Below are 26,214 nucleotides of genomic sequence, written 5' to 3' on the forward strand. Positions count from 1 at the left end.
ATTTAATCTACTGCTTTAAAGAGATTGCAATTTGTAACCTTAACAGAGATGTTAAATTCTGCAAAATTGCTATCAGAGTGAAGCATTTCTATTACTTCTCATATGTTTCTTTACTATTTTCTTTTTACCATTTCAATAGTTAGTCATTTTACTTTTACATCCTTTTGTGTTCTGGTGTCTGGAAAATGTCCTGTGCCCTTGACTTACAGCCTTCAGAAATCTGTATTAAAGAAGGTTCCATGAATAATGATTAAACTTAAATTCACTACCTAATTTAAATACTTAAGACTTTTTTTAAAAAGACTATTCATTTGAGGGGGGGGGGAGGGAGGGAAAGAAAAGGAAGAGAGAATCTGAGAGAGGGAGAGAGAGAAGAGGAGGAAAGGAAGAGGGAGAGAAAATCTGAAGCAGATTCCCCAGTAGCACAAAGCCTGATGTGGGTCTTGATCCCACAACCACAAGATCATGACGTGAGGTGAGACCAAGAGTCACTTAACCAACTGAGCCGCCCAGGTGCCCCCACTTAAAGCGTTTTAAAAGCTTAATTGGTACACTTAACAAAAAGAAAAACAAATACAATATCATCATAAGTAAGAAAACAAAGGACATGGAAAATACACAGATGGAATATTCTGTGAAAGGCAGTTTTATGGAGATTGTTACAACTACTCCAAAATAGGAGCACCTGTGTGTCTTAGTCATTGGGCATCTGCCTTTGGTTTGGGTCATGATGATCTCCGGGTCCTGGGACTGAGCCCCATGAAAGGCTCCCTGCTCAGTGGGGAATCTGCTTCTCCCTCTCCCTCCCTCTAATCCCCACTCATCCTCTTTCTGTCAAATAGATAAATCTTAAAATAGATAAAAATTAAAATAGATAAAAATCTTTAAAAAAATCTACTCCAAAATAATACTAATGAAAACACACACACACACTAGAAAAGTGCTTCTCAATTTTAATGTGCATACTAGTCACCTGACAATCTAGTTTAAATGGAGATTCTGCTTCACTGGGTCCCTCCTGGGGCCAGAACTTTTGCATTCCTAGCAAGCACCTAGGTAATGCTTATGTAGATAGTTCAAAGACCCCATCTTGAGGAACAGGGACTCATGTTTACCTTACTCCAGGTAGCTTAAGAAATGCTTTAATTTGGCTTCAAATCAAATTTTAAAAATAATTTATAATTTAATGAATATTTATTGAGTACTATTCACCAGACCAGGAGCATAACATCACCCAGCAATTTGTTCCACATGCGAACCCTTGGACCCCACTCAGACTTAACTGAAGCTGACTCTGAAGGTGGGGCTGAGGAGTTGGTTTTAATTAGCTTTCCAGATGGTTCTGACACATGCTAAATTTTGAGGAACACTACTCTAGATACTTCGTTGAGGGTTTGGAGTGCAAATGTGAATAAAAGATTCTCTTTGCTTTCAAAAGTCGCTGGTAGGAAGGGGCTGGGCAGCCGAGTCAATAAATACCACTATGTGGTGAGTACAAAACCGAATGACGAAGTGGCATCTAACAGAGGATATAAAGAAGGTTCCCCCCGAAAGTCACATGAGCTGAGTTTCATAATGACCTAGACATCTGCAGACAGTCCCATGTGCTACATATCCAGAGGTAAGGCAGGAAGAAACTTGGTAGTTTCATAAAAAAAATTAATTCAGTCAAGATGGCTTGAATGTGGAGTGTTGGGACTTTCATCCTGGTTGCTTCTCACCTGATCCCTTCTCACTCTCAGAGTAAAGCAAGTACCTTTAGAGGTTAAAAAAAAAAAAAGAAGTTGGATCTTTTAACTTCCCAGGTAAGGGAGCCCATTTCTATGAAGAATTTCACTGAGAAGGAGAAGTGTTTTTAAGCGCTAGAAAGGGGAAGCTCATGGGAATTATGCTAATTAAGCATTGGAAACTGGTGCTCTGGATATAGGACAGAACGAATATATAGGTTCATAAACAATTGAAGTAAAATAAAAATCCTTGTGTTCATATGTCAGGAAAGTGTCTGCAATTAAGTCAATAAGGAGAGTGTGACTTTCCAATCCCTGAGCTTTATGAACCCTTACCAGATTCCGCCTGTTGTGCTGAAACACAATAGTCAGTTGATAACCCCCAGATAAACTCTGCTTTAAGTGGAAATTTTTTCTTCACAGTCCCTCCTCTTCAACTTTCCTTCTCTTGAGATGCCAGGCTCAACACACAAAGGATAAACAAATCATCCAGTTGTCAGCTCTCTACTACTATCTTGGTTTTGGGTGCCATTCTCACAGAATTCCAGTGTGTTTATTCAAGTGACTTGTCTCCTTTTGATGTGGAATACGCAACAGCAATTTAGCTGATGTTAATACACTTTACACTCCCCTGGAGTAAGAGCAACCATAGACATACTGAACCCACCTCTAGGTGTAAGGTCTGAGAGGAGCTCTAAAAACATCAATGAGTAGCTGTGAAGATAAAAGAAAAAAAAAAAAAGAATGCTCAAGTTGAGAAGGGAGTGGTCAACAGGGTAAAATACTAAAGATAAGTACAGCAAGATGAGGACAGGAAAGTGTTCAGACTTTGACAAGTGTTGGTGACCTCAGGGCAGTTTCAGGGAACCAGAGATGAGAAAGTGGAATGATGAAGGTAAGTGAGGAAACAGTTACTAGAAACACTTAATTCTTTCCAAAAAGGTTGGTTTCTTTGGCTATGATTTACATCAAGTACTGCCATGCCCAATCTAGTTTTTCTGTTTCTTTTTTTATAGATTTTATTTATCTATTTGACAGGGAGAGAGACAGCGAGAGAGAGAACACAAGCAGGGGAGGCAGAAGAGGGAGAAGCAGGCTTCCCGCTGAGCAGGGAGCCCACAGCAGGCCTCCACCCCAGGACGCTAAGATCGTGACCTGAGCCAAAGGCAGAGGCTTAACTGACTGAGGCACCCAGACACCCCTTTCTGTTTCTTTTTATTTGTATTCCCAGAAATGTCATTCAGTCAAATGTCAAATGTTTGAACTGGTTAAGGAACCTTAGAAATCATTCATCAACCAGCTCATTCTACAAATGAGAGAAATGCTGGGAGGTGACGTGAAATTTATTTTCATGTAGTTTGTTATATGTAATTTTTAAGGTCATACACTTTCTAGACAATATAAAAACGCACGTTTAAATCTTGAAGAGATTCTGAAGGCTAAAAAAAAAAAAAGATTAAAAGGTTTAAAGTATTTTAAGATACGTTTTCATAGCCTCAGTTTGGGGGCTGATTAAGTTATACGGATTATTATCATGAGCAGCTTTCCGTTAAGATCTCTATCCTTCTTGTGTCATAACTCAGGGTACATGGATAGGTATGATAATAATAAAGATAATGATAATCCTGACCCTTTTACCTGGGGGATTATTTTACGCCAAACACGACTTTCTAAGACTACCATTATCATTCTATCCTCTCACAACAATCCTATTGGTAAGAAAAGAGAAAAACTGACGAGGAAAGATGGGAAGAGTGGGGCTTCCGTGGGTTAAGGTGCTCTAGAGTCCATGATTTAGCTCAAAAGCCTGTAACACTGGGTACAGTGCCTTGTTCGTTATTTGACTGTCTGGGAGAGCCACTAAAGTACAGAAGAGGTAAAAGGCAGGGAACGTCGGTGAGACACTGGTCGCTTCTCTGCGATGAGAAAAACTGCTCCAACACTCTCGTGTCCGACATCCACCTCTCATCTCTCCATCCATCATTACTGATTTAAGAAGGCCCCGCGCAAACTAGCAAGACTGAGACACAGAACGCCAAGGCAACGTTGCACACCGCTACGTACCTACGCGCCTCCTTCCCCAACGCGAGCAAACCCAGCTACTGCGAGCGTAGAGACACAGTGGGGTTTGGGGTAGTTTGGCTCTCCCGGCTTCCATAAGAGCCGGCGCTTCTGCAGCCCCGGCCCCGCCCCTAGCAACGCGTTGGCTTGTTAACAACCGGCCAGCCCGCTGGAGCCCAGGTCTGCAGGTGGGCTGCGGCGGCGAATCGCTTCGCGGTGGCCGGGGCCACTGTCGGACCACCGGGGCTTTTCGCGCCTCTAGCGGCTCTCAGGCGGCCTTCCCTTTTCGGTGGCGGGGCTTCTTTGGGTCCTGCAGCTAAAGGAAACAGTGTAGCACCGAAGGACCCTCCCTCCTATCCCTCACTCCGCCGCTGCAGCGATGTCGATGCCCGAGGCCGCCGCGACGGCGGAGGGCCAGGAACCCGACGGCAAGATCAGGTCCAGCAGCCCTCGTCACATCCGGGTGGTAGGGGTGTTGACGGAAGACGAGGAAGCGCAGGTAGGGGCGGGTGTCTGTGCTTTGGAAGTGAGATCTGGGGGCGGGGACGAGGACTGGGGGCAGCTAGAGCAGAAATGGGGGCCGCAGTGGAAACGATCGAGGCTCGCGGGACCGAGGTTCCAAGAGCGGAGCTGATTCCTCCGAGAACTGCACCGCCTAAAGGAGGGGTTGGCTGTCGTCAGCCAACCTGTCTGGGGACTTGTGGCGCGAGCCTCTCCCGGAGCGTCTGTCTAAACAGAGTAAGCGAGGTTTTGCCGCTCTTCTTCGGAAAAGTGTGACTGCGAATGTCCTGGGAGGCAAGGAAACGTTTTTAGTTGGGGGGGAGGGGATGGATTTGATGACCATTTTGTTTGTTTGCTTATATGTAGATAGATACCTGTTACCAAGTGATGTTCTTAATATAGGCATACATTTTCTGGTGTTTAAATTTGCTGCTACTTTAAAACCTGCACCTAGAGAGGAGGAAAACACTGTAAAAATTAGAAATTAGCCTCGTTTTCATTTGAAATAGCAAGCTAGTGATGGAATCGGAGCGAGTCGAGAGAGAGCAGAATTTACATATTTTTATACATTTTACTGTATTTGTATTTGGTTTTGAGTTTACTTTTATTATGAATACAAGATTAATTCTTCCTAGTTGGTCTTTTGAGATATTTCACTTGGGAACCTAAGGCTGGATCTCCACTGGTGACAGAGGTGTTTTATAAAGTAAAACAAGTAAACCTGTGTGTATGTGTATTTTCTCCCTTCCCTTTCTTTTTCCCCTCTGCTTTCAAACACCCAAGTCGTTAACATAGTAGGGTCCCATTGTTCCTCCCTAAAGAGTATTGATCAAACCCTAAAACGTGAATACTGTGGAGGAATCCTGCCCAGCCTCCTCACACCTGATGGCGTAGGGTCACTATGGGAATTCCTTTTGAGGTGTTGCTAGTCTCAGGCTACGTCAGGAACCCTGTCTCCTACGTCCATATCCTAGAACCTTGGAGAGTTCTTTGGGAGTGGCAAGTTGATTGGGGACCTTTTCTTTGGGATTAAGTTTGAGCTGAGTACTGTCTGATATTTACACTGATATTTACCGGAGCAACAGCACTTTTGATGAGGAGGAGAGGGTGCTAGGGGAATTTACCTAATCAGTTTTGTGGAAATATTCCAGTCGGGCGGGAAGAAGGACTTTCAGGAACAGCAACTCTCCACTTCCAAGGCTGCAGGGGGTCTCAACTCTACCACCAGTCTCCTAGACACAGCACAACTGAGAAGTAGGTGAATTTGGTATCTGATGGCTCTCCTTGTTCCTTCACCTAAGAAAGGTGGTGGGGGGCAGGGTGGGGAGAGCACAAGGGCAGGGGAGGTGGCAAGGTTATATGAGGTAGGTTAGTATGGGTTAAAAAGAAAAAATGGAAAATAGTTTTAACAAGCCATTGCCAAAAGAGCCCACAATATAAAGTAAAACAAGTAAACCTGTGTGTATGTGTATTTTCTCCCTTTCCTTTCTTTTTCCCTCTGCTTTCATTATTACCACTCCTTCCAGAGCCTTGGATTGTCATCCCGAAGAAATCGATTTCTATTAGAGTTGCTAGCTTGTTGATAACTATTTGTAGAAGCATTAACATTTTTTTAAATTACTGGAGCAGAAGAAGGCAGTTTCTCTCAAAAGAAATGAAATAAATTAAAACTTTTTAGAGCTGGGAGAAATAATCATTCAGCTTTTTTGGGTTTTGTTTGTGGTTATTTTTACAAATGAGGACCCTAAGGCCCTGAGAAGTTAACAGAGTTACTCAGTTTCTTTACTCAGGTAGGGTCTAGCAGTCTTTGTCATCATTAAAATGATAAACTTTTAGACTTTTGCCTCAGACCAGTGGAGCAAAGACTCTTAGAACTCTTGGAACACTTGAGAGACAGTATATCCTGGTAGCTAAAAGTGGCTTTAGAGAGTATACCCCAGTTCATTAAGCCAGCTCCATCCTATGCTTGAAATCACAAATTGTTTACTTTTATCTATTTCCTATTTATTTTTTTATAGATTTTATTTATTTATTTGGCAGACAGAGATCACAAGTAGGCAGAGAGGCAGGCAGAGAGAGAGGAGGAAGCAGGCTCCCCTCAGAGCAGAGAGCCTGATACAGGGCTGGATCCCAGGACCCTGGGATCATGACCAGAGCCAAAGGCAGAGGCTTTAACCCACTGAGCCACCCAGGCGCCCCTATTTCCTATTTATTTTAATGTTTCTCTCATTCTAAAGAATTGGAAGTCCTTTAGAGCAGTGCTTCTCAAACTTTAATGTGCATTTGGAACGCCTGAGGATGTTATTAAAATGCAGGTTATGATTCTGTGGGGCTGGGGAGGAACCCCGAATTCTGCCTTTCTTTTTCTTTTTTTCCTCAGCATAGCACATACCCTCCCCAGTGTCCCTCACCCAGCCACCCCACCCCTCCCACGCCCTCCACCCGCTCCCTCCAACAACCTCAGTTTGTTTCCTGAGAAGATTCTGCTTGCTTTTCTAACAGGTTTCCAAATTATGATGCCATTGCAAGTGGTTGGAGGACACCATTTCCCACTCTAAGTAACAATGCTTAGTGTATTATAGCTGCAGTAGGGTATGACTAGTGCTACAGAACTTCACAGTTAACACCTGGAAAGATGCAGGAGGTAGTTTCATACGGATTCACATTATAAAACAAAATAACAATAAAACAAAATTCCCACCCTCTTCTGCGGGTCAGACTATGCGGTAAAACACAAGGGACACGAAGTGGAGTCTAAAAGAGCTACCTGATCTGATCTGTTTTCCTATCACCACAAGGTTTCAGTCAATCTTGGATTAATGTCACATCTTAGCACCACTCCCTCTCTTCCCTCTCTTCTGTTTCCCACAAATAACACTTGATTGTCCTCCTTCCTCCCTCTGAGCCCCACCCCTCTTTACGATTCCACAGTAGCTTCTTATTGCTTACCTCACCGACTATAATTACACTGACCAAGCCACTTAATTCTCTAGGCTTTGTTACCTTTTCTATAAAACAAGCCCGTGGTAGATGAGTATTCCCCAAACCTGAGTGACCATCACAGTTGTCTGAGGAGTTCAAAAAACTGTACATAGCTGGGCCCTAATTCATATCTACTGAATCATAATCCCTAATGTGGAGTCTGGGACTTTTTAAAAAACCTCTCTCTAGTGACTTTTAGCCTCAAAAACCACTGAACTAGATGATCTCCAAGGTCTCTGTCATCCTAAAGTGCCTCAAGTCTACTCTGTTGTGTTTTCAGGGATTCCCGATGCAAAATCTGAACAGATCTGTACTGATCTGTACTGCACAAGGTCAGAATTCTTGCTTGTTTGTTTCTATAGTGTATCCCATAATCTCCCAGGATTCCCCAGTAACACCCAGCACAGTACCTGGTACTCAAGAGGTGATATTATTTACTTAATGAATGCCCTCTCCTTTTTTCTGAATTTAAATCTAACCCTACCTCCAGATCCTGCCTCTCAACATAAAGTACTCTCCTAACAGAAAGCGCTTCGCATTAATCTTCACTCTCACAGATCCTCTCATAAATGAATATAGTCTTAGGTCTGAGTCACACCATTTCTCCCCTAATTATCACTTGTGTTATGTTGGCAACTGTTTCATTTGTCTAAATTTTGTCTCTGCCCCCAGAATATGGGTTCCTTAAGTGTAGGAAATTATCCTAATGCTTATGTACCCTTCTCCCCCAGGACTCTGAGCTCAGAGTAGAAATTTTTTTAAAACTTTATATCCTAATTAGTCCTCAACTTTACCATACAATCCTACTTTTATTATCCTGTTGCTGAAACTGGGGTCTTGCTTGTTATGCTCACAAAGCTAGTAACTGGGCCAGCACTGTACAACACAATGATTTCACAGGTTTGTACATGATACCATTCTCAGCACATGTGTGGCTACCATCATCACCAGATAGTACTGTTACAATATCATTGACTACATTCTCTGTGCTGTCCCTCTCACCCCTGTGACTTACTCATTCTATAACTGGAAGCCTGTATCTCCTACTGCCCTTCACCCATTTTGCCTATCCCTACCACTCTTTCCCTTTGACAACCAGTTTGTTCCCTATATTTATAGGTCTGATTCTGCTTTTTGTTTATTCATTTGTTTTTTGTTAGATTCCACATATGAGTGAAATCATTTAGGATTTGTCTTTTCAGTTTGATTTATTTCATTTAGCATAATACCCTCTAGGTCCACCCATGTTGCCACAAATGGCCCAATCTCATTCTTTTTCATGGCTGTGTAATATCCCATTGTAGGTATATACTACATTTCTTCATATATCATTGAACATTTTAGTTTCTTTGTATCCTGGCTACTGTAAATAATGCTACAATAAGCATAGGGGTGCATAAATCTTTTGGAATTGGTGTTTTTGTTTTCTTTTGGGTAGATACCCATGGATGGTCTTATTTGACCATATGGTAGTTTTACTTTTTATGGTAGTTTTTACTTTTTTATGGTAGTTTTTACTTTTTATGGTAGTTTTACTTTTTAAGGAACCACCATATTGTTTTCCAAAGTGGCTGTACCAATTGAAACTCTACCAACAGTGTACAAGGATCCCTTTTTCTCCACATCCTCACCAACACTTGTTATTTCTTGTCTTTTTTATTTTAGCCACTCTGACAGGTATAAGGTGATATCTCACTGTGATTTTGATTTTAATTTCCCTGATGATTAATAATGTTGTTGTTTTCATGTGTCTGTTGGCCATCTATATATCTTCTTTGGAAAAACATCGTTTAGGTCCTCTGCCCATTTTTAAATTGGATTGTTTGGGGGGTTTTTGGTGTTGAGTTATATAGGTCAGTTATTGTTTTTGGACATTAACCCCTTATCAGATATATCATTTGCAAATATCTTTTCTTATTCAGTGGTTGTCTTTTTGTTTTCTTAATGGTTTTCTTCACCGTACAAAACAAAATACTTTATTCTATATGAAAGCAGGAGATTTTGTATGTTTTATTCCATACCATATCTTTAGCATCTATAACAATGTCTGACACCGTGTAGGCACTCAAAAAGTATTTATAGAATAAATAAATTGTGATCACTTGACATGCATAGGAATCATGGCTGAGCTTTCTTGCCCAAATTTGCTCTACCTCTAAAAACCTCCACAATGTTCTATTTAATGTCCTATTCTATTACTGTCTGTAATACCGCCATGAACTGTGTCATTAAACTTGCCTACCTGGTTTTGGAGAAATTGCTAGAAATAACCTTCGTGCTCAATTGAGAAGTCAGGCATAGAACTAAGGTGCAAGGAACCAGCACTCCTGCATCAAACAGACCTGCTAGCCCAGTTACTAGCTTTGTGACCTTAATAAGTAAGGCCCCAGTTTCATCAACAGGATAATAATACCAAGTTTCTATGGTAAAGCTGAAGGCTAATTAAGATATAAAGTTTTATTGTTGTTGTTTTTGTTTTTAAAGGTGGGGAGATGGTACCTAGCTCACTCCATTGGTAGAGGATATGATTTTTTATCTCAGGGTCATGAGTTCAAGCCCCACGTTGAGCATGCAACCTACCTAGTAGGAGAGAGAGAAAAAAAAGAGAGAAAGGGGGAGGAAGGGAGGGAGGAAGAAAGGGAGAGGAATGGAGAGAAAAGGAGAAAAAAGGAGAGAGAGAGAGAGAGAGAGAAAAAGGGGAAAAGAAAGAGAGAGAGAGAGAAAGTGCCAGACGTATAAAAGGACCACAAGAAATGTTAATTCCTTTCCCTATAATTGTTTATCAAATGAGGATTTCTCCCCTTTGACTTGTCCTTTGGTAAAATGGGAAAATAAGTTCATCCTATAACTGTAAATGAAGTTCTAATTTTCTTCAAAGCAGCATATTAAACTTTTGATCTTAAAAGGTTTTATTAAATGTTTTTACAATTCTCTATAACTATCTTACGATGGTAACAGCAATTATTTTGATACTTTCCTCTGTATGTCCTTTTTTGCTTCACTCTGCTGTGTGCTCTCATTTACCCAAACTCTTCCAATTATTACTTGAAGCTTCTGATTTGGAAATCTCAACCCCCAGTTTAACTCATCTCCAGCCTCAACACAAGCCTCTTCCTTCAGCTTTTCCTGTTTCAGCAAAGGGTGTCACTACTTTGAGTCCTCAAATTCAGGAGTCATCATCACCTTTTCTTCTCTCTCCCACCAAATCAAATCACTCCTTAGCTCCCACAGATTCTACCTCCTTGATGATCTTCATTCCATTCCCTTTTGTCTATCCAGTTGCCAGTACCTTAGTCAAGGCCTGTTACAGATGTCTCCCATCTCCCTTCCAGTTCATCCTAGACATTTCCAGTTCAGTCTCTACTCAGCAAACTAAATTACCTGCTTATTGTTACACTCCTCTGATTAAAGCCTGTGGAAATAAACAAAGACCACCTTAATGAGAATAAGCAGAGACTATTTAATATTCAGAGTTTACTATATAAAGAGAGTCAGCCAGCATTACTTAATTTGGCAGAGACTCCAAGGCAGGCAGGGAAGCTTTGTAGTTAAAAAAAAGGAACGCTTCTAGTATGCTCTGGTTGGAGGTTGTTGCCGTGGGGAAGCTGGAGGTGGGCTAACTACAAACAGGGCATTCTATGTGATTGATTTGGGAAGCATATTTGGCTTTTTCTGGTTGGTCCTACATAGCATATGAGTGGCAAAAAATAGGGAATCTGGGAGTCATTGGCCAAATCTTGACTTTCCTGAGCAAATTGCTCCCCACTTTGGTTGCTGCAAAGATTGTAGGCAAGAGTTCTGTTGACATATGTCATCTGGCCATTGTCTGTTCATATAGTCTCTCAAACCATTCAATAGCTTCTGAAGGTCCTTACATAACACACAAGGCCTTCTGTAAAATGGAGTTGGTAATAGTAACTATCCCATAGAATTCAGTTAGGAAATGCATGTAAAGTGCTTACAACTGTACCTAAAAATAGACATCGCCATCATGTTATGATCATTATTGTTATTCATGATTTTGATGTAGGAAGGATGTTAGGGTTCAAAGCCGATGGCCAAGAAAGAATTCTTCAGACATCTTTGGTGCTGAAAGCGTTTAATTAAAGCACAGGGACAGGACCATGTGCATAAAGAGCTGCTCTGGGGTCATGAGGAGTGGCCCATTCTAGACTTTCAAGTTGGGAGGGGGTTAGGGATAGTGTTAGCCTCCCAGATATTTTTGGAAACAAGGTTTCCAGGATCCTGAGGGGGCTAGCTATTGTTAGGAAAAAATCATTTATTACTGTTTAGTAAAAACTCAGTCATGAGAATCTTCATATGTATATTGGTGGGTTATATGCTTGGAGGATGATTGCCAACGTGTATATTAGGAGGGAAGGAGAGGAGGGAGAGAAAGGAAGTTTGCAGGAGAATTCTTTTTTTTTTTTTTCTTAAGTATTTATTTATTTAACAGACAGAGATCACAGGTAGGCAGAGAGAGAGAGAGAGGAAGGGAAGCAGGCTCCCTGCTGAGCAGAGAGCCAGCTGGGGGGGGGGGGGGGGGGGGGGGGGGGGGGGGGGGGGGGGGGGGGGGGGGGGGGGGGGGGGCAGGGATCACGACCTAAGCCAAAGGCAGAGGCTTTAACCCACTAAGCTACCCAGGTGCCCCTGCAAAAGAATTCTTATATGTTAAGGTAAACTTACAGGATCCTGGGGGTTGAGCTAAGATTGTCTTTTCCCCTTAGCAAAGTATTAACATTGAGGCAGCTGAGTCCCTAGAGGAATGTCACTCTGCCTGTTTCGAGGACTTTTGAATGGGCTATAAGTAGTAAGGACATTTAAGTTTTCTTTTGCCTTTGTTTCTATCCTTACATCAATTTGACCTCTCCTTACCTAATTAACATCATTTGTAGCCATTATTCCCTGCACTGTCTTCTCCAACCTAGTTTGCTTCTCTCCATCATCTCAATGCCTTATTTTCTCTTGCCTCCAGGCCCTCACACATGCTATCCCCCATCTCCATCTCTCAAACCTTCAGTTCTCGCACAAATCCTACTCCATCTTACCTCTGCATGCAAATTACTTCTGCTGAAAGCTGTCCTGTGCCTTCGTGGAGCATTTTGTAGCATGTTATCTGTATTACTTTTATTCCATGCCAGACTGAAGCTGCTTGAGGTCAGAACAGTGTTGTTCCCCATACTAGCACAGTTTCTGAAACATAGAAGCTGCTTATAAGTATTTGTGGAAAAAGAAATAGACTAACGGAGGGAGTGAAGGAGAAATCTTAAAAATATAATACATGCCAACCAAGTAAAACACAGAGTAGCATTAAGTAATAATGCAACAGAAATCTAAGAGGAATCTTTGCTCTAACCTTTACTACTCTTTTTTAATAAAAGTTATACCTGCTCATTTAGGGAGAATAATTCTGACACTATGGGCAAAAAGAAAATTTTGCTTTGACTTCTCATTTCAATATGCTTTCCAGTCTGCAAAGCCAATATCGCAGAAAATCTGAAAATAAAAACTCACTATATATATTTCTCAGAGAACCCAAGAAGAAAAAAGAAGACAACTGAGGTAGTGGGAGATGGCACTGTTAAAGCCCCAAATCTTGGAAGGCAAAATTGTATTCATCGAATTTTTTGGTAACAGTAAATTTAATCATTTAAACAAGTTAACAGTAAAATGTAACAGTTTTTAAAGATAACCATAATACCAGGTTTAGATCACTATTTATTAAATCATTTTTATTGTTAATCTTTTTTTTTTAATTAAAGATTTTATTTATTTATTTGACAGACAGAGATCACAAGCAGGCAGACAGTCAGGCAGAGATTGGGAGAGGAGGAAGCAGGCTCCCTGCAGAGCAGAGAGACCGATGCGGGACTCAATCCCAGGACCCTGAGATCATGACCTGAGCCGAAGGCAGCGGCTTAACCCACTGAGCCACCCAGGCGCCCCTATTGTTAAATAGTAAAAATCATTTTGAGTAAATTAACTCACCCAGTTACTTATTCTACAGAATTAAAATTAGAATACCTAGAAAATTCTAGATTTAAGAGGCAATGGGATGATATCTATATAGAAATGTGGAAAGGTATGTATTATAGATTTAAAAATCATAAAATACAATGGTGTTAACACTAAGTGAACTTACATATTTACACATGTAAACAAAAAAAGAAAATAGTATTTAAATACATGCATTTATTCATGTAAACAAAGAGAAAATAATATTCAAAAATTTTTCGTTTAAGTACTTAAATTTGGGATGATAGCACCTTCTGTTTCCTTCTTCACTTATCTACAAATAACTTTATATGCCAGGCCCAGTTTTTGGTGCTGAGGATGCCAAAGAAAAGGTCTTTGTCTTCAGGTGCATTTGGGGGCAGGGTGTGGTGGGGGGATAAACATGCAAATCATTTTAGAACTATGATGGGAACTGTGATGGGTGTGCACTTAGGGTGCTGTGGGAGCACAAAGGAAGGACATTTGTTCTATCCTTTTTTATCCCTTGGGGAGGCAACGCTTGAGCTGAGTTGTGAAGCACATGTGGGAGTTAACAAAGGAGAGGAATAGGATTATCACAACAAATGAAAATAGAGGAGAGGTGAAGGGCATTAATGGGGAGCGTCATTGAATGATTTAGGTGGGTTATGTTCAGACTGGAATTTTATTATCCAGACCGTAGAGTAGAAGACCATGTTGAAGTGTGTAAGAGTAGAGGCAGGGAGAACAGCAGAGAGTCTTCCTCAGTGAGAGATGAAAATTGAATAAATCAGTAAGATGGCATGGGCTCAAGAAATATTTAAGATATAAAATCTATAGAGCTTGGACATTCTGTTTTCATTTTCTTTTCTTTTTTTTTTTTTAAGATTATATTCATTTATTTGAGAGAGTGCATACAAGCAAGGGGCACGGTAGGGGAGGGAGAAACAGACTCCCTGCTGAGCAGGGATCCCCATAGGGCGCTGGATCCCCAGACTCCAGGATCATGACCTGAGTCTGAGTTGGAAGCAGATGCTTAACAGTTGAGCCACCCAGGAGCCCCAACATTCTGTTTTCTAATGTGGATGACTCTAAGAATGCTGGTACCAACTGAGGAGAGGGGATAACTTGTTTGGGAAGGTAACCTCCTACCTATAGTTTAGAAGCAAGTCTTATGTATATCTGCCTAGGCAAACCCAATGTAATTTGCATGGTTGGGATGTGTAATAACTATGTACCAGGTCATTTCACTTTCCAAAGCATGCAAGTGCTATTATTCCAGATGCTTTCTTGGGCCTTTCAGGACTAATAAAATTAAAGATAGTAAGATTATAAGATAATACTGGAATTCAAGAGGTTTTGTTTTGAACTCCAAAATTTATTACTCTTATAAGCTTTCATTCTCCCCTCTTATGTAAATTGAAATATAATTGACATATAATGTTACATTCGTTTCAGATATACAACATAGTCATTCCACAAATCTGTAGTTGGGCTGCACTCACCACAAGTGCAGCTCCCATCCATCGCCAGACACTATGCTATTGACTATATTTCCTATTTTGTTTGTACCTTTCATCCCTATGATATTCATTCCATAAATGGAAGTCTGTATCTCTCACTTCCCTTCCCCCATTTTGCCCATCCCTCCATCATCCTCTTCCCCTCACTCTCTTTTTATCATAAGATATTTTTAAGTTGCCAAGCAATATCATATAAAAATAGTGTGTTTGATGTGATTTCTTGATTCTCATGACCCAAATTCTAAGAGGTGTGTGTATTTTTAGGGTGCTTTCAAGACCATGGACCTCAATCGTGTCATCAACCTCCTTGAAGAGACTGATAAAGTAAGCTTTTAGAGAAAATTTCCCTGCTATATCGCTTATAAACTATAATTCCCTGAAAGGTAACATGTATTTCCCCAAAATAAGTCTTGTTTCTTTTTTTGTTGTTGTTGTTGTTGAAAACATTTCAAATAGTGTCTTATATTCAAGGACTGTTTAAATAAGTTAGTATGAATGTATTTAAACTGATAGGGAGGCTGGAGGAGGAGATTAGATTTGGGTTTGTGGGATGGGAAAATCAATGGTGGCTATAAACAGAAGGAATCATAAGGCAGAGGAAGATTCTTCTAGCCTTTATTAATTGCTTATTAACAAGTAGGATGTGGGGAGCAAGGGTAGAAAAAGCATATCGTGAGGTGCTACTTAAAATTTTCTGCTATGAAATCTGGAGATACACACACACAAACACTCATACATACTCATAAGTAATCTATTTTGAGAGGAATCTTATACTAAATGGAATGGAGATGAAATGATTTCAGATATAAGATTCAAAGTGGAGAGTTTAGGCATTGGGAGAAAAGATAATAAATGCATTTAATGCATGCTCACACGCCACACTCTCCTGACATTACCCAAGAATCAACAGAGTGCCTAAAAGCTAACACAGTATAAAATTACTACAGGATTAAGATTGCCTACTTCTGGAAAATGGGTTGATTGCGGTAGAGCCAATCAAAACCAAACAATGTCTAGTGATTAGTAGGCACAAAAATTTATTTACTGTTTTAACATCTTTTAGTTTCTACATTTTAACACAGAAAAAAAGGACAATAAAAATAATGTATTTCTTGCTGGCTGTGTTTGTTATAAAAGTTATTTTTAATTTGGAGTATACCTGCATTTTAAAAAAGGAAAACTCAACCACATAGAGCTCCTACTAGTTGTTAAATAAGAGTAGACCAAAAAATATATAAAAAATGCCACAGCTTCTCACGAAGGATTTAAGAACTTTAGAAGGACAGAGTCAGTTATGTAAACAACAAACAAACAAACACATCACTGTATTGAGTTTTGTTTTGTTTTAATTGGCGGAAGATGTTTGTGCATAATTTAGAGGCTAAAAATACAATTTCTGCAGTCAGATTGTCAAATTTGACTTTTAACATTTTCACTTATTAGCTAGGTGATTTTGGACAAATTAGTGTTTCAGCTTGAGTTTCCTATTCTGGAAAAGAAATATAGTAATGGTACCTTCCTAAAGGGTTGTTTTAAAAATTAATGAAATAACATGTATCTATAGTACATATATATGGAGCATGGCATAGAAAAATGCTCAGCAAATTCAAGTATCGTTAATATTGTTTCTGGAAACAAATGCTGCTTTTATATTAACTTAGTTTTGATTCTCAGTTTCCCAATCAAATGTAAATGATACATTTATTTTTACCTTCACTATTTCAGGAAACATGATGCTTACATTATAACATAGTAATTTAAGAATTACTTGATAATTTTAATGACTACTTTCTTTTTATATTAAAGAAAATTTTTAAAATCTCAACAGACTTAATGACACAAAAGTACTAAAATAGATAACTTGTTTTAGGATGATTTAGAAGAAAAACAACTTAACTCTGTCAAGAAACTGGTGCAGTGTTATCAGAACGGACTTGTATCCTTTACATAAATATGTATGTTTGTTTCATTTATCCTGAAATGAGAGAATTTTATTAGAAACTGTATTATTTTCCTCTTACTGCTGTAACAAATTACCACAAACGTAGTGCCACAAAATTTTGTCTTACAGTTCTGGAGGTCAGAAGTCCAAAGTCAGCATCACTGAGCTAAGGTCAAGATGTTGGTAGGGCTGGTTTCCTTCTGAAAACTTTCGAGGTGAATCTCTGTCCTTGCTTTTCCCAGCTTCTAAGGTGGCTGGCATTCCTTGGCTCATGGCCCCATAAAGTAGTACCACTCTCACCTCAGCTTCTGTGGTCACATCTTCTCTGATCCTCTCCTGGCTCTCTCTTCCCCAGGTAGGATCCCTCTGATTAACTGTGGGCCTATCTGGACAATCTGGGATAACTTTCCCCTCTGAAGATTTTTAAATTAATCATATCTGAAAAGTCCCTTTGCTATGTAAGGTAACATATTCACTAGTCCTGGGTCTTAGGCTGTGGACATCTTTGGGCAGGCCATTATTCTGTCTACCACAGAAAATATCTAATATTTTGTGTTTTTCACAAAATTATACTTTTTGTTTTTCAGAATATAAAATTGAAGAAACATATTAATGTACTTAATTCTATGTGGATAATGGCAGTTTTTATAGACTCAGAGAGATAGTGGACCTAGTTAGGAGGACCAAGTCAAAGTCTTGTTTTTACCAATTTACTTGATTAGATGTAATATTGATAAACTTCTTAACTTCTCCACCCTTATAAGATGGAGATAACAGCACCCATGAGGTGGTTAGGAAGACTAAATGAGCTAATGTACATGCAAGTGCATGATAACCAGTACAATAGTATATGAATATGTTATCCCCCACTGTACATACCACCTGATCAGAGCATATTGAAACCAGTGCAATCCAAAACTATCTGTGCTTAAGAACCAGTTTATGGGTGGTGGTGGTGGTGGTGGTGGTGATTACAAGCTTTGCATATAACTTAGCTATTACAGAAGGCAATACAGTTGTCACAGAAAACTCTCACTTTCTGTAGTCATCTTACCACGGACTGGTAACAGAGAATTTCAGAACTGGCAGTGGTCTATAGAGCACCCCTTCAGTAGTATTGATCTCCACAACCTCCAGAAGTTTTCTAAAGAAGATGGAAGTCTCTAATATTAGGTTGTTTCAGTATTTCAAACATCTTAAGGATCCCATTCAGGGAAATGTGCCTTAAATTTTTATTTTAATTCTTTCCTTGCCTTATTTTAACCTTCTTTTATATGGATTTGTTATGCCTATCAGTTACCTGAGGGTTTGTGGATGTTGAGCATTATTTATTGGTAGCCAAAAAAGTCCACTAGCAAGTGATTTCTTTCCTTATCTTACCCTGATACTTCAACACCTCCATCATTTTTTACTTCTTCACATTAGAGATTTGGTGGCAAATGGCTCTATTTTTTTTTTTTTCTTTAAGTAGACTCCACACTGGAGCTTGAACTCATAACCCTGAGAATAGAGATCAAGAGCTGGACTTGGTTAACTGACTGAGCTGTCCAAGTGTCCCCAAATGGTTCTATTTCTGATGGCCCTTCTTAGGCTGCCTTTATATATGATAAAACATAAAGCAAAAATAAATTTGAGAAGTATCTTGGTCACTTCCATGGGTAGTTAACAGAGGTTTGTACTTCCAATATATCCAGATTCCCCATCTTCTCCTAAAAAGGTCCTAGAAAGAGACTAGAAGTGATAGGATTCAACCAAAGAAGTATGTCACAACTATCATGTTTCCTTGGCTGTAAAAGAAAATTTGTGAAATGTGTTTATGTACCAGTGGGTTTTTTAAATAGAAAAAAGGTTCTTTATTTCAAGATTTAGAAGAGGTAAATTTTGCTTTTATACTAGTTTTAAATGAAATAAAATCTCAATTTATACCTTAAAAGCAAGAAAATGCATCTGAATAAAGTTAATAAAATAAAGTAAAGTAGGTTTGGGTTGTTTATTCTGGAGCAGTGTATGTTTTGTAAGTGAGTGGGGGAAAGTTGAAAGATTAATGTTTTTCAATGTGTTATTACTTATTGCCAATAGTTAGTGATCTGCTGAATCCATGATATAATAGTTTGTAATCAAATTCTAAAGATATGAGGAGAAGAGAAAACAATATTTTGAAAAGAGGTTACTGAGGCAAAAATTGAATAATGATCCCGAGACAAATATGGTTCTAATTTTTCCTATTTAGGGTTCAAAATTAGTATAATTAAAACATTGTCAACCACATTTAATAAAATAGATGGAATTCTATAGACTTTCTTGATAGAAGTCTGTATAGAATATGGTAATTTTTCATCTTAATTTTATTTCTTAACTAAAAATATTAAAGCCCCTAAGGGATTTAGCACAAATATTTAAAATTTTGAATCTGTGTGCAGAAAAAATTGAAAACCAGCCCCACTTTATAGAATCTGCATTTAATATCCTACAATTATGTGGGTAAGTTATTTTTCTTTAACTGACTTTACATTAGCATGCAGTATTTTATTATGTTTTATTTTGTATTACAAAGATATACAGTATGGTATAGTAAAGTAATAACTCAGAAAACCTCACCTGATCACTTGATTCCAGTCAATATTTCAAAGGCAGTCAGTTTTACTGTAGTCCAAGATAGCTAGCCACAAGAGATTAAACTATAAGTATATTAAAATGTTTGTCATTTTAAGTAGTTCTCAAGTGAATAATAAATGTGAGGTAAAAGCAAGAAATTGTGATTTTTTTTTAGGAGAATTTTTGAGAAAATTTATGAACACTTCTAAGTAGTTTCAGTCTAGTTTTTTTTCCCTCTTTACAAAACTTGATTCTCCAAGGCATATTAAGTTCTGACTCATGTTTTATTGATTTTTCAAATTTGAATGAAGAATAAAATGTCACCAGTCATTTTTGGTATATATTTTTATGTTAATTAGAGGTCAGCATTATAAAATTAATATACCCTATCCTCCATACTATTGTTTCTCCAACCATTTGGGGGAACTAGTAATATCATCAGCTTCTTTGCTGCCACATAGTAAGTAATCCAAATATACATTAAAATACCCATTTTTAGTTTTCAATATAATGGAGTAGAGGAGATTTCTTAAAGTAGGTATAAACATTTCCATTAGTTTAAACTTCTAAATCTTTCTACCAATTTAATTTTTTAAATAGCATGTTTCTTTTAGCATACAAATAATACTATTAGGACTACATACATATGGTACTTTTTACTGTTTTACATTTTGTAGCAATAATATTTAAAAATTTTATAACTATATACACTTAATTTTTTTAAAGATTTTATTTATTTATTTGACAGAGAGAGATCACAAGTAGGCAGAGAGGCAGGCAGAAAGAGAGAGAGAGGGAAGTAGGTTCCCTGCTGAGCAGAGAGCCCGATGCAGGGCTTGATCCCAGGACCCTGAAATCATGACCTGAGCTGAAGGCAGAGGCTTAACCCACTGAGCCACCCAGGTGCCCCATATACACTTAATTTTTTTGCTATCTGAACAAAATAATCAAAAATAACTAATCAGATGCCTTTACCATGCCTTAGCTTTTAATACAGACTGTGAAAAAGAAAGAAATAAATTATTGCTCTGGTGCTTTTAAGGAATTTTTATATACTAACTGGAAATTACTATTATATTGATGTGAGATTATATTGTTATCATTTCAAATTTCAAGGCTCTCAAAGTCCTAGAATACCAGGCCTATAAGCATGACTTTGAGCAATGCCAGCAAGGAGCTCTACCAAGAACTGGTTTTCTATAAAAGCTGTGATTGAATGTTTCCTTACATAAAGTGACAGACTTTCAATTGTACTCCTTACTTTCCCTCATATTTCATAATTATTCACATTATTTAATTTTTTTCTCCTTTCCTAATTTATGCTCTCATCATCATGTATTTCTCCACACCTCACCCTCACTTGATCCCCTTCTCAAGACATTTTTGGGGGTAAAAACATTGAAAATAAAAAATAAAACCTAGTCTTCCTGTTTTGGCTTCTGTGTAGTATGTTTTCTCACTACATCAGAAGTTTAATGTGTATGATTTTCATAACCTTTTGAGAGGAAAGCTCTTCTAATGCTTTATCTTTTAGATTGTTTCCTTTGGTAGAAAAGAAAAAAGTTTGAGGACCAGAAGAAGTAATTTAAGAGTTCTTCACTTTAGAGATCCAACAAGGAGCTGGATAACAATAAGTTATTGGTTTCAAATGAAAAATTCTAACAAACACACAAAACACTAGCTATTTCATAGCTAGCCCTTGAAATATCTTGAAATTTTTTTCTTGAAAAACATGAATTAAAAGTCCTATAGAGATCTCACTGATATGAGGAATTTGAGAAACAAGACAGAGGAGCATAGGGGAAGTGAGGGAAAAAATGAAACGAGGAAACCACAGAGGGAGACAAACCTTAACAGACTCTTAATCTCAGGAAACAAACTGAGGGTTGCTGGAGGGGAGGGGGATGGGAGAGATGCAAATGATGGTTCAGTTAAGGACTTAATTAAATATAACTCCTGCATTCTTCATTCTTATTGAAGCTTGCCATTTTTGAAAAAGAAAGTATCAGATGAAATAACATATGCTGAAGATACTGCTAATTCAATCGCGCTTCTGGGTAAGTTAAGATTTCTTCAGGTAGAGAGGTATAGCATATGGCAGGCCCTACTGACAAGAAAGAAATGTTTTAGTCATTAAGTCTTAAGAGTACTCTTTCATATGCAGGTTCTTTTCTTGTTTCTGGTTGGGAATTAGTCATAGTATGCTTGATGATAATTTTTGCATTGTTTTCTACTGAGGCATTTTATGATACCAATAAGATTCTGTGTTCCTTAATTGAAGGACTGGCAGATGCTTATTTGTCTTGATGTTATTTAGTTTGTTGAAATATTTAACTTTTTTGTAAATCAGAAGTATATGTACCTCTCAATAATCACAAAAATGTTTTCAACATTAAACTTTAATAATTGCTAGAATCTAATTAGTTGCTAGAAGCACTGAGATCCAAATTATCTGTTAAATAATCTAGAATTGTAAATAAAAATCATAAAATGGTGAAATACTAATCCTTTTATATCTATATAAGTTTCATAGTCTTCAATGGTAGATATTCTGGGAGAAATTATTATGGGCTAGAGTGGATAAAGATGCCAAGGAAATCAGAATAAACATGGGCTATAAGATAAGATGACTGCAAGGAACAAGTGGGCTGAACTAATGGGAAAATTTAATTCTGTGAATCCCTAGCATCAAAATTTACACTGGGAAGCCAACCCTAAAGAGGACATGATAATATGAACAGATAAAAGATGTCGTTTTCGTTGATAACATTTAAAAATTGTTCTGTTGCCCTTACTATTTTTAAAAGTTGCCTCTAAGAGTGTTGGTGGGCATTTGCATGATAAATACATGCTCTTTCTTACTGTGTCAGTCTGCTCTCTACTGAAGAACAGCTTGCCTGCCTTAGAAACTTGAAGTAAATATGAACTCTTAGCTTAAAATGAGCTCCCTTCATACTCATTGTTGACTGCAAGTGCTACTATCCTATCCCTTGTTTTTTGATTGCTGGCAACGTGAGTTTAAACTAAAATAACACTATAGATTATAATGGGTTTAACAAAAGCTGTTCATTTTTACTAATAACTTCCAGTTTCTACTTAATAGTGGTTGATCATATTAACTTTTCTCTAAAGTGATAGTTATTTCTGATTCAAGAGTAGGATTTTGGGGGCACCTGCGTGGCTCAGAGGGTTAAGCCTCTGCCTTCAGCTCAGGTCATGATCTCAGGGTCCTGAGATGGAGCCCCACATTGGGTTCTCTGCTCAGCAGGGAGCATACTCCCCCCTCACTCTCTCTCTTTCTGCCTGCCTCTCAGCCTACTGGTGATCTATCTCTCTCTCTCTCTCTCTCTCTCTCTCTCGGTGTCAAATAAATAAATAAAATCTTAAAAAAAAAAAAAAGAGTAGGATTTTGGAAATGTATGAGGGAAAAGTTGGCACTCTGTCCTGACATTATAAAACAGATACTGTGAGAAATGACCTAAATTTACAAGAACTAAAAGGGTGGGGAAGCAGATGAGAAAACTTACAATTTCCCATACATTTAGACATTTGTTTAGTTTTGTTGGAAAATTTTAGTTGTTCCTGTTGACTGAATTTTCCTAAAACATAGTGATTTTTCAACATGAAAGGAAGTATTTTTTAAAAAGGGGGGAGGGGAATCATCTTGAAACGGTCTTCTTTTTTTCTTCTCTTTTAGTGGTATCTTTTGCAGACAGATTCTCCTAAAGCAAGGGTGAGGTTCTCCTATGTACTTCCTCCTGTCCATTTGCATCCCTACTCACTGATCATTTCCAGAGGTGAACATTATGCAAGTCCTAATGCAAAACAGGAGTGTTTCAGGAACATTATCTGTTTCCCTCACAGAATTCCCCCGCATCTGGTTCAGCCCTGAAGCTGATTTTCCCAACTCCAGTTGTCCCAGGCATGCAGAGAACACAGAACATTTCCAGAATTCCATGGATCATTTTTGGCTTCTCTTAGGGATAACTTGTAGTTGATCAGAGCAAGAACAAACCATTCTGAAGTATAGGCTGAAGCCAGTTCAGAAATAATTTAGATATGCCTTAAAAGGAACCCTCCCAATCCTTCATCTCCACCAAGATAACTTGAACATGAAACTATTACAGGTAGGGCAAAGATTGCCCAGAAACTCTTTGTTTTCCATTCTATTAGCAAATTGAAAAGCAGAGCTCACTTAGAACTTCTCTAAGCAAAGGATGCATTATTAGGGGCAACAAATTACTGATTCTTTAGTTAAAGAGAAATATGTTAACCCATATCTTGCCAGAAATAATAATAGTAACTTACTATATGCCAGACACTATTCTCAGCATTTTTTCATATTAATTCCCACAACAATCTTTAAAATAGTAACTATTGTTATACACATTTTATAGATGAGAAAAGTGACACAAGTTTATGTAGGTAGTAAGTGGCAGAGCCATTATTTAATCTTAAACAGTCTGGTTCCAGCATTTATGTTATTAACTACCATTTTTTTCTTCTTGAGAAGGAGAGGCTGAATTGATTGAGGGGCCAATGTTATAATGATAGATCCAAGATATTTTACGTATGCATGTGTGCATGTATAAAATTACATTGTCCTGGGGTGCCTGGGTGGCTCAGTGGGTTAAAGCCTCTGCCTTTGGCACAGGTCATGATCCCAGGGTCCTGGGATTGAGCCCCACATCAGTCTCTTTGCTCAGTGGGGAGCCTGCTTCCCCCCTCTCTCTCTGTGCCTGCCTCTCTGCCCACTTTTGATCTCTGTCTGTCAAATAAATAAAATCTCTAAAAAAATTCAAAAATAAAAAAATAAAATTACATGGTCCAGTTTGAACTTCTAGTAAGGATATTTTTAATCTTACTACTAACATATTTAAATTTGCAAGTAAACATGACAGTGTTATTAAATAGCATTCATTTCTCTTTCTGGCAGGTGAATTGATGAAAATACCAAATTCTGAATTGAGGATACAAATTTGTAAGTGTATTATTGACTTTTATCATGCAGAACCACCAAAGAAGCATATTACAGGTGAAGTTTTCAATAGTCTTTTAGTAATAACTTATGTCTGTAAAATAATATTCTTTCTCATTCTCTTTGAACTTGGAAAGACACAGTGGTATTGATGCAAGCTGGCTAGCTCCAAGGACCCAGAAGGGTTCCCATAGGACTGGCCGAAAGGGTCCTTGGCTCTGTGCAGGATAGGAATCAAACACAAGCCAAGTCGAAGTGAGAGCAGAGTTTATTGAAGACATAGAGAGAGTGTAGATATGGACAGAGCAGAAGACTTAGAAAGGAAAGAAGAGTGAGTCTTGACTTTGCTTGGGGGCCTGTGGTTTTTATTGAAGATTGTGGTCAGGTACACCTGACTTCTCAGCCTTTCAGAAACAATAGGTGTCTCCATTAAGTCACTTATGCCCCTGAGCCAGGGGTCTTGATGAGTCAGTATTCTTGGAAAATGTTTATGATGACTCCGCCCAATTACTCTTCAGATATTGTCTGTTCTGCTAGAAGACTCCGAAAAAATAATTAAATCCTTGACCTTTATAAGGAGCACATACATCATATATATATATATATATACATATATATATATATATAACATTAAATTTGACCTTAAATTTAATATAATATATATTAACTTTAATGAATCAATTCAAAATTGACTCATTATTTGGCCTTTTATAGAAAAATTTTGTCTATCCCTGTGCTATACAATTTCAAAATGCCAAACTATTTTTTAAGTTTTTATTGCAATTGTTTAATAATATTACTCATTCCTTTGTCTGAACATAGATGGTTACAATGTGAGAAAACTGTACATATTTATTAACTAATTGTTGTTAGGTTACCAGCAAGCAAATTCATCATACAAGATTAAGATGGCTGAGGTCAGTGGATTGGCAAAAACAATGGTCGAATCATTGACCTTACTTGAAAATCAACTTGTTGAGAAACTTTGGGTACTTAAAGCTCTCCAACATCTCTCAACTTCTGGTTTGTATATTATTAACTTTAGATAGTTCATTCTCAACTATTTTTGTTTCTTTCCAATGGTGTCAAGACTGTACAACATAAATAATTTCTAAATTTTATTTTCAGAAGTTAATTGCACTTTAATGCTGAAAGCACAAGCAGCCAAAGAAATTTGTGCTCACCTCAATGACCCAGACCCCTCTGGACAGCTTCTGTTTCGTTCTTCAGAAATACTTTGGAATTTATTGGAAAAATCTCCAAAAGAAGAAACCATACAACAACTTAGTAACTTGGAATGTTTGCTGTAAGTAAGTGGTTAGATAGGAATGTTTTTTAACCTTAAAATGATAGCCAGTAACATAACTAACATCTTTGTTTGAATTTGTGTTCAATTAGGCTTTTGAGTCCTGTCCATTTTGAGTGATGTCCAACATCATTTTTATGTTGTGGTGTAAATGCATCTTTGCAATAGCAAGCTGTTTTTTTGGTTTTTGTTTTTCCTATTTAGAAAGCTTTTAAAGTAGCTTATTAACTAAGCTAAATTATATCTTTGAATAAGTATAAAATACATTAGACATTTAAAAGAACTATTTCATTTGCTCATTCAGTAACCTATTTTTTTAAAGATTTTATTTATTTATTTGTCAGAGAGAGAGAAAGAACACCCAAGCAGGCAGAGGCAAAGAGAGCAGGCTCCCTATGGGGCAAGGAGCCTGATGTGGGACTCAATCCCAGGACCCTGGGATCATGGCACAAGCCAAAGGCTGTGGTTTAACCCACTGAGCCACCCTGGTGTCCCCAATAACCTATTTTTAAACACTTACTCTCTTCCAGATATTGCAGTAAGCATTAGCAATAAAATATAAGTGAGTCTTCAAGTAACTTATCCATTTATTCATCAAATAATTATTGTCTGCTCTATACCAACTT

The 26,214-nt window shown here is 38.1% G+C and overlaps 1 protein-coding gene across 7 annotated transcripts in view; it reads left to right on the forward strand.

The window, feature by feature from the left end:
• Window positions 1-3,914: 3,914 nt before the first annotated feature.
• The window catches only part of CFAP69 (cilia and flagella associated protein 69), a 51,790-nt gene continuing 29,490 nt past the window's right edge, over window positions 3,915-26,214 (forward strand). The window contains exons 1-8 of one of the 7 annotated variants that reach the window (XM_045062680.1): window positions 3,915-4,287; window positions 15,032-15,091; window positions 16,638-16,703; window positions 19,081-19,190; window positions 21,285-21,361; window positions 24,241-24,339; window positions 25,156-25,305; window positions 25,411-25,588. In XM_045062680.1, the coding sequence (XP_044918615.1) occupies window positions 4,168-4,287; window positions 15,032-15,091; window positions 16,638-16,703; window positions 19,081-19,190; window positions 21,285-21,361; window positions 24,241-24,339; window positions 25,156-25,305; window positions 25,411-25,588 (860 nt within the window). In that variant the 5' untranslated portion in view covers window positions 3,915-4,167. Of the gene's footprint in view, window positions 4,527-15,031; window positions 15,092-16,637; window positions 16,704-16,838; window positions 16,925-19,080; window positions 19,191-21,284; window positions 21,362-24,240; window positions 24,340-25,155; window positions 25,306-25,410; window positions 25,589-26,214 lie in introns of those variants that run through there. The other 6 variants (XM_045062682.1, XM_045062679.1, XM_045062681.1 and 3 more) reach the window with 6 other exon arrangements.

The sequence above is a fragment of the Mustela putorius genome, unplaced genomic scaffold (genome assembly GCF_011764305.1).
Source record: "Mustela putorius furo isolate JIRA1106 unplaced genomic scaffold, ASM1176430v1.1 tig00003845_pilon_pilon_pilon, whole genome shotgun sequence".
Taxonomy (NCBI): Eukaryota; Metazoa; Chordata; class Mammalia; order Carnivora; family Mustelidae; genus Mustela; species Mustela putorius.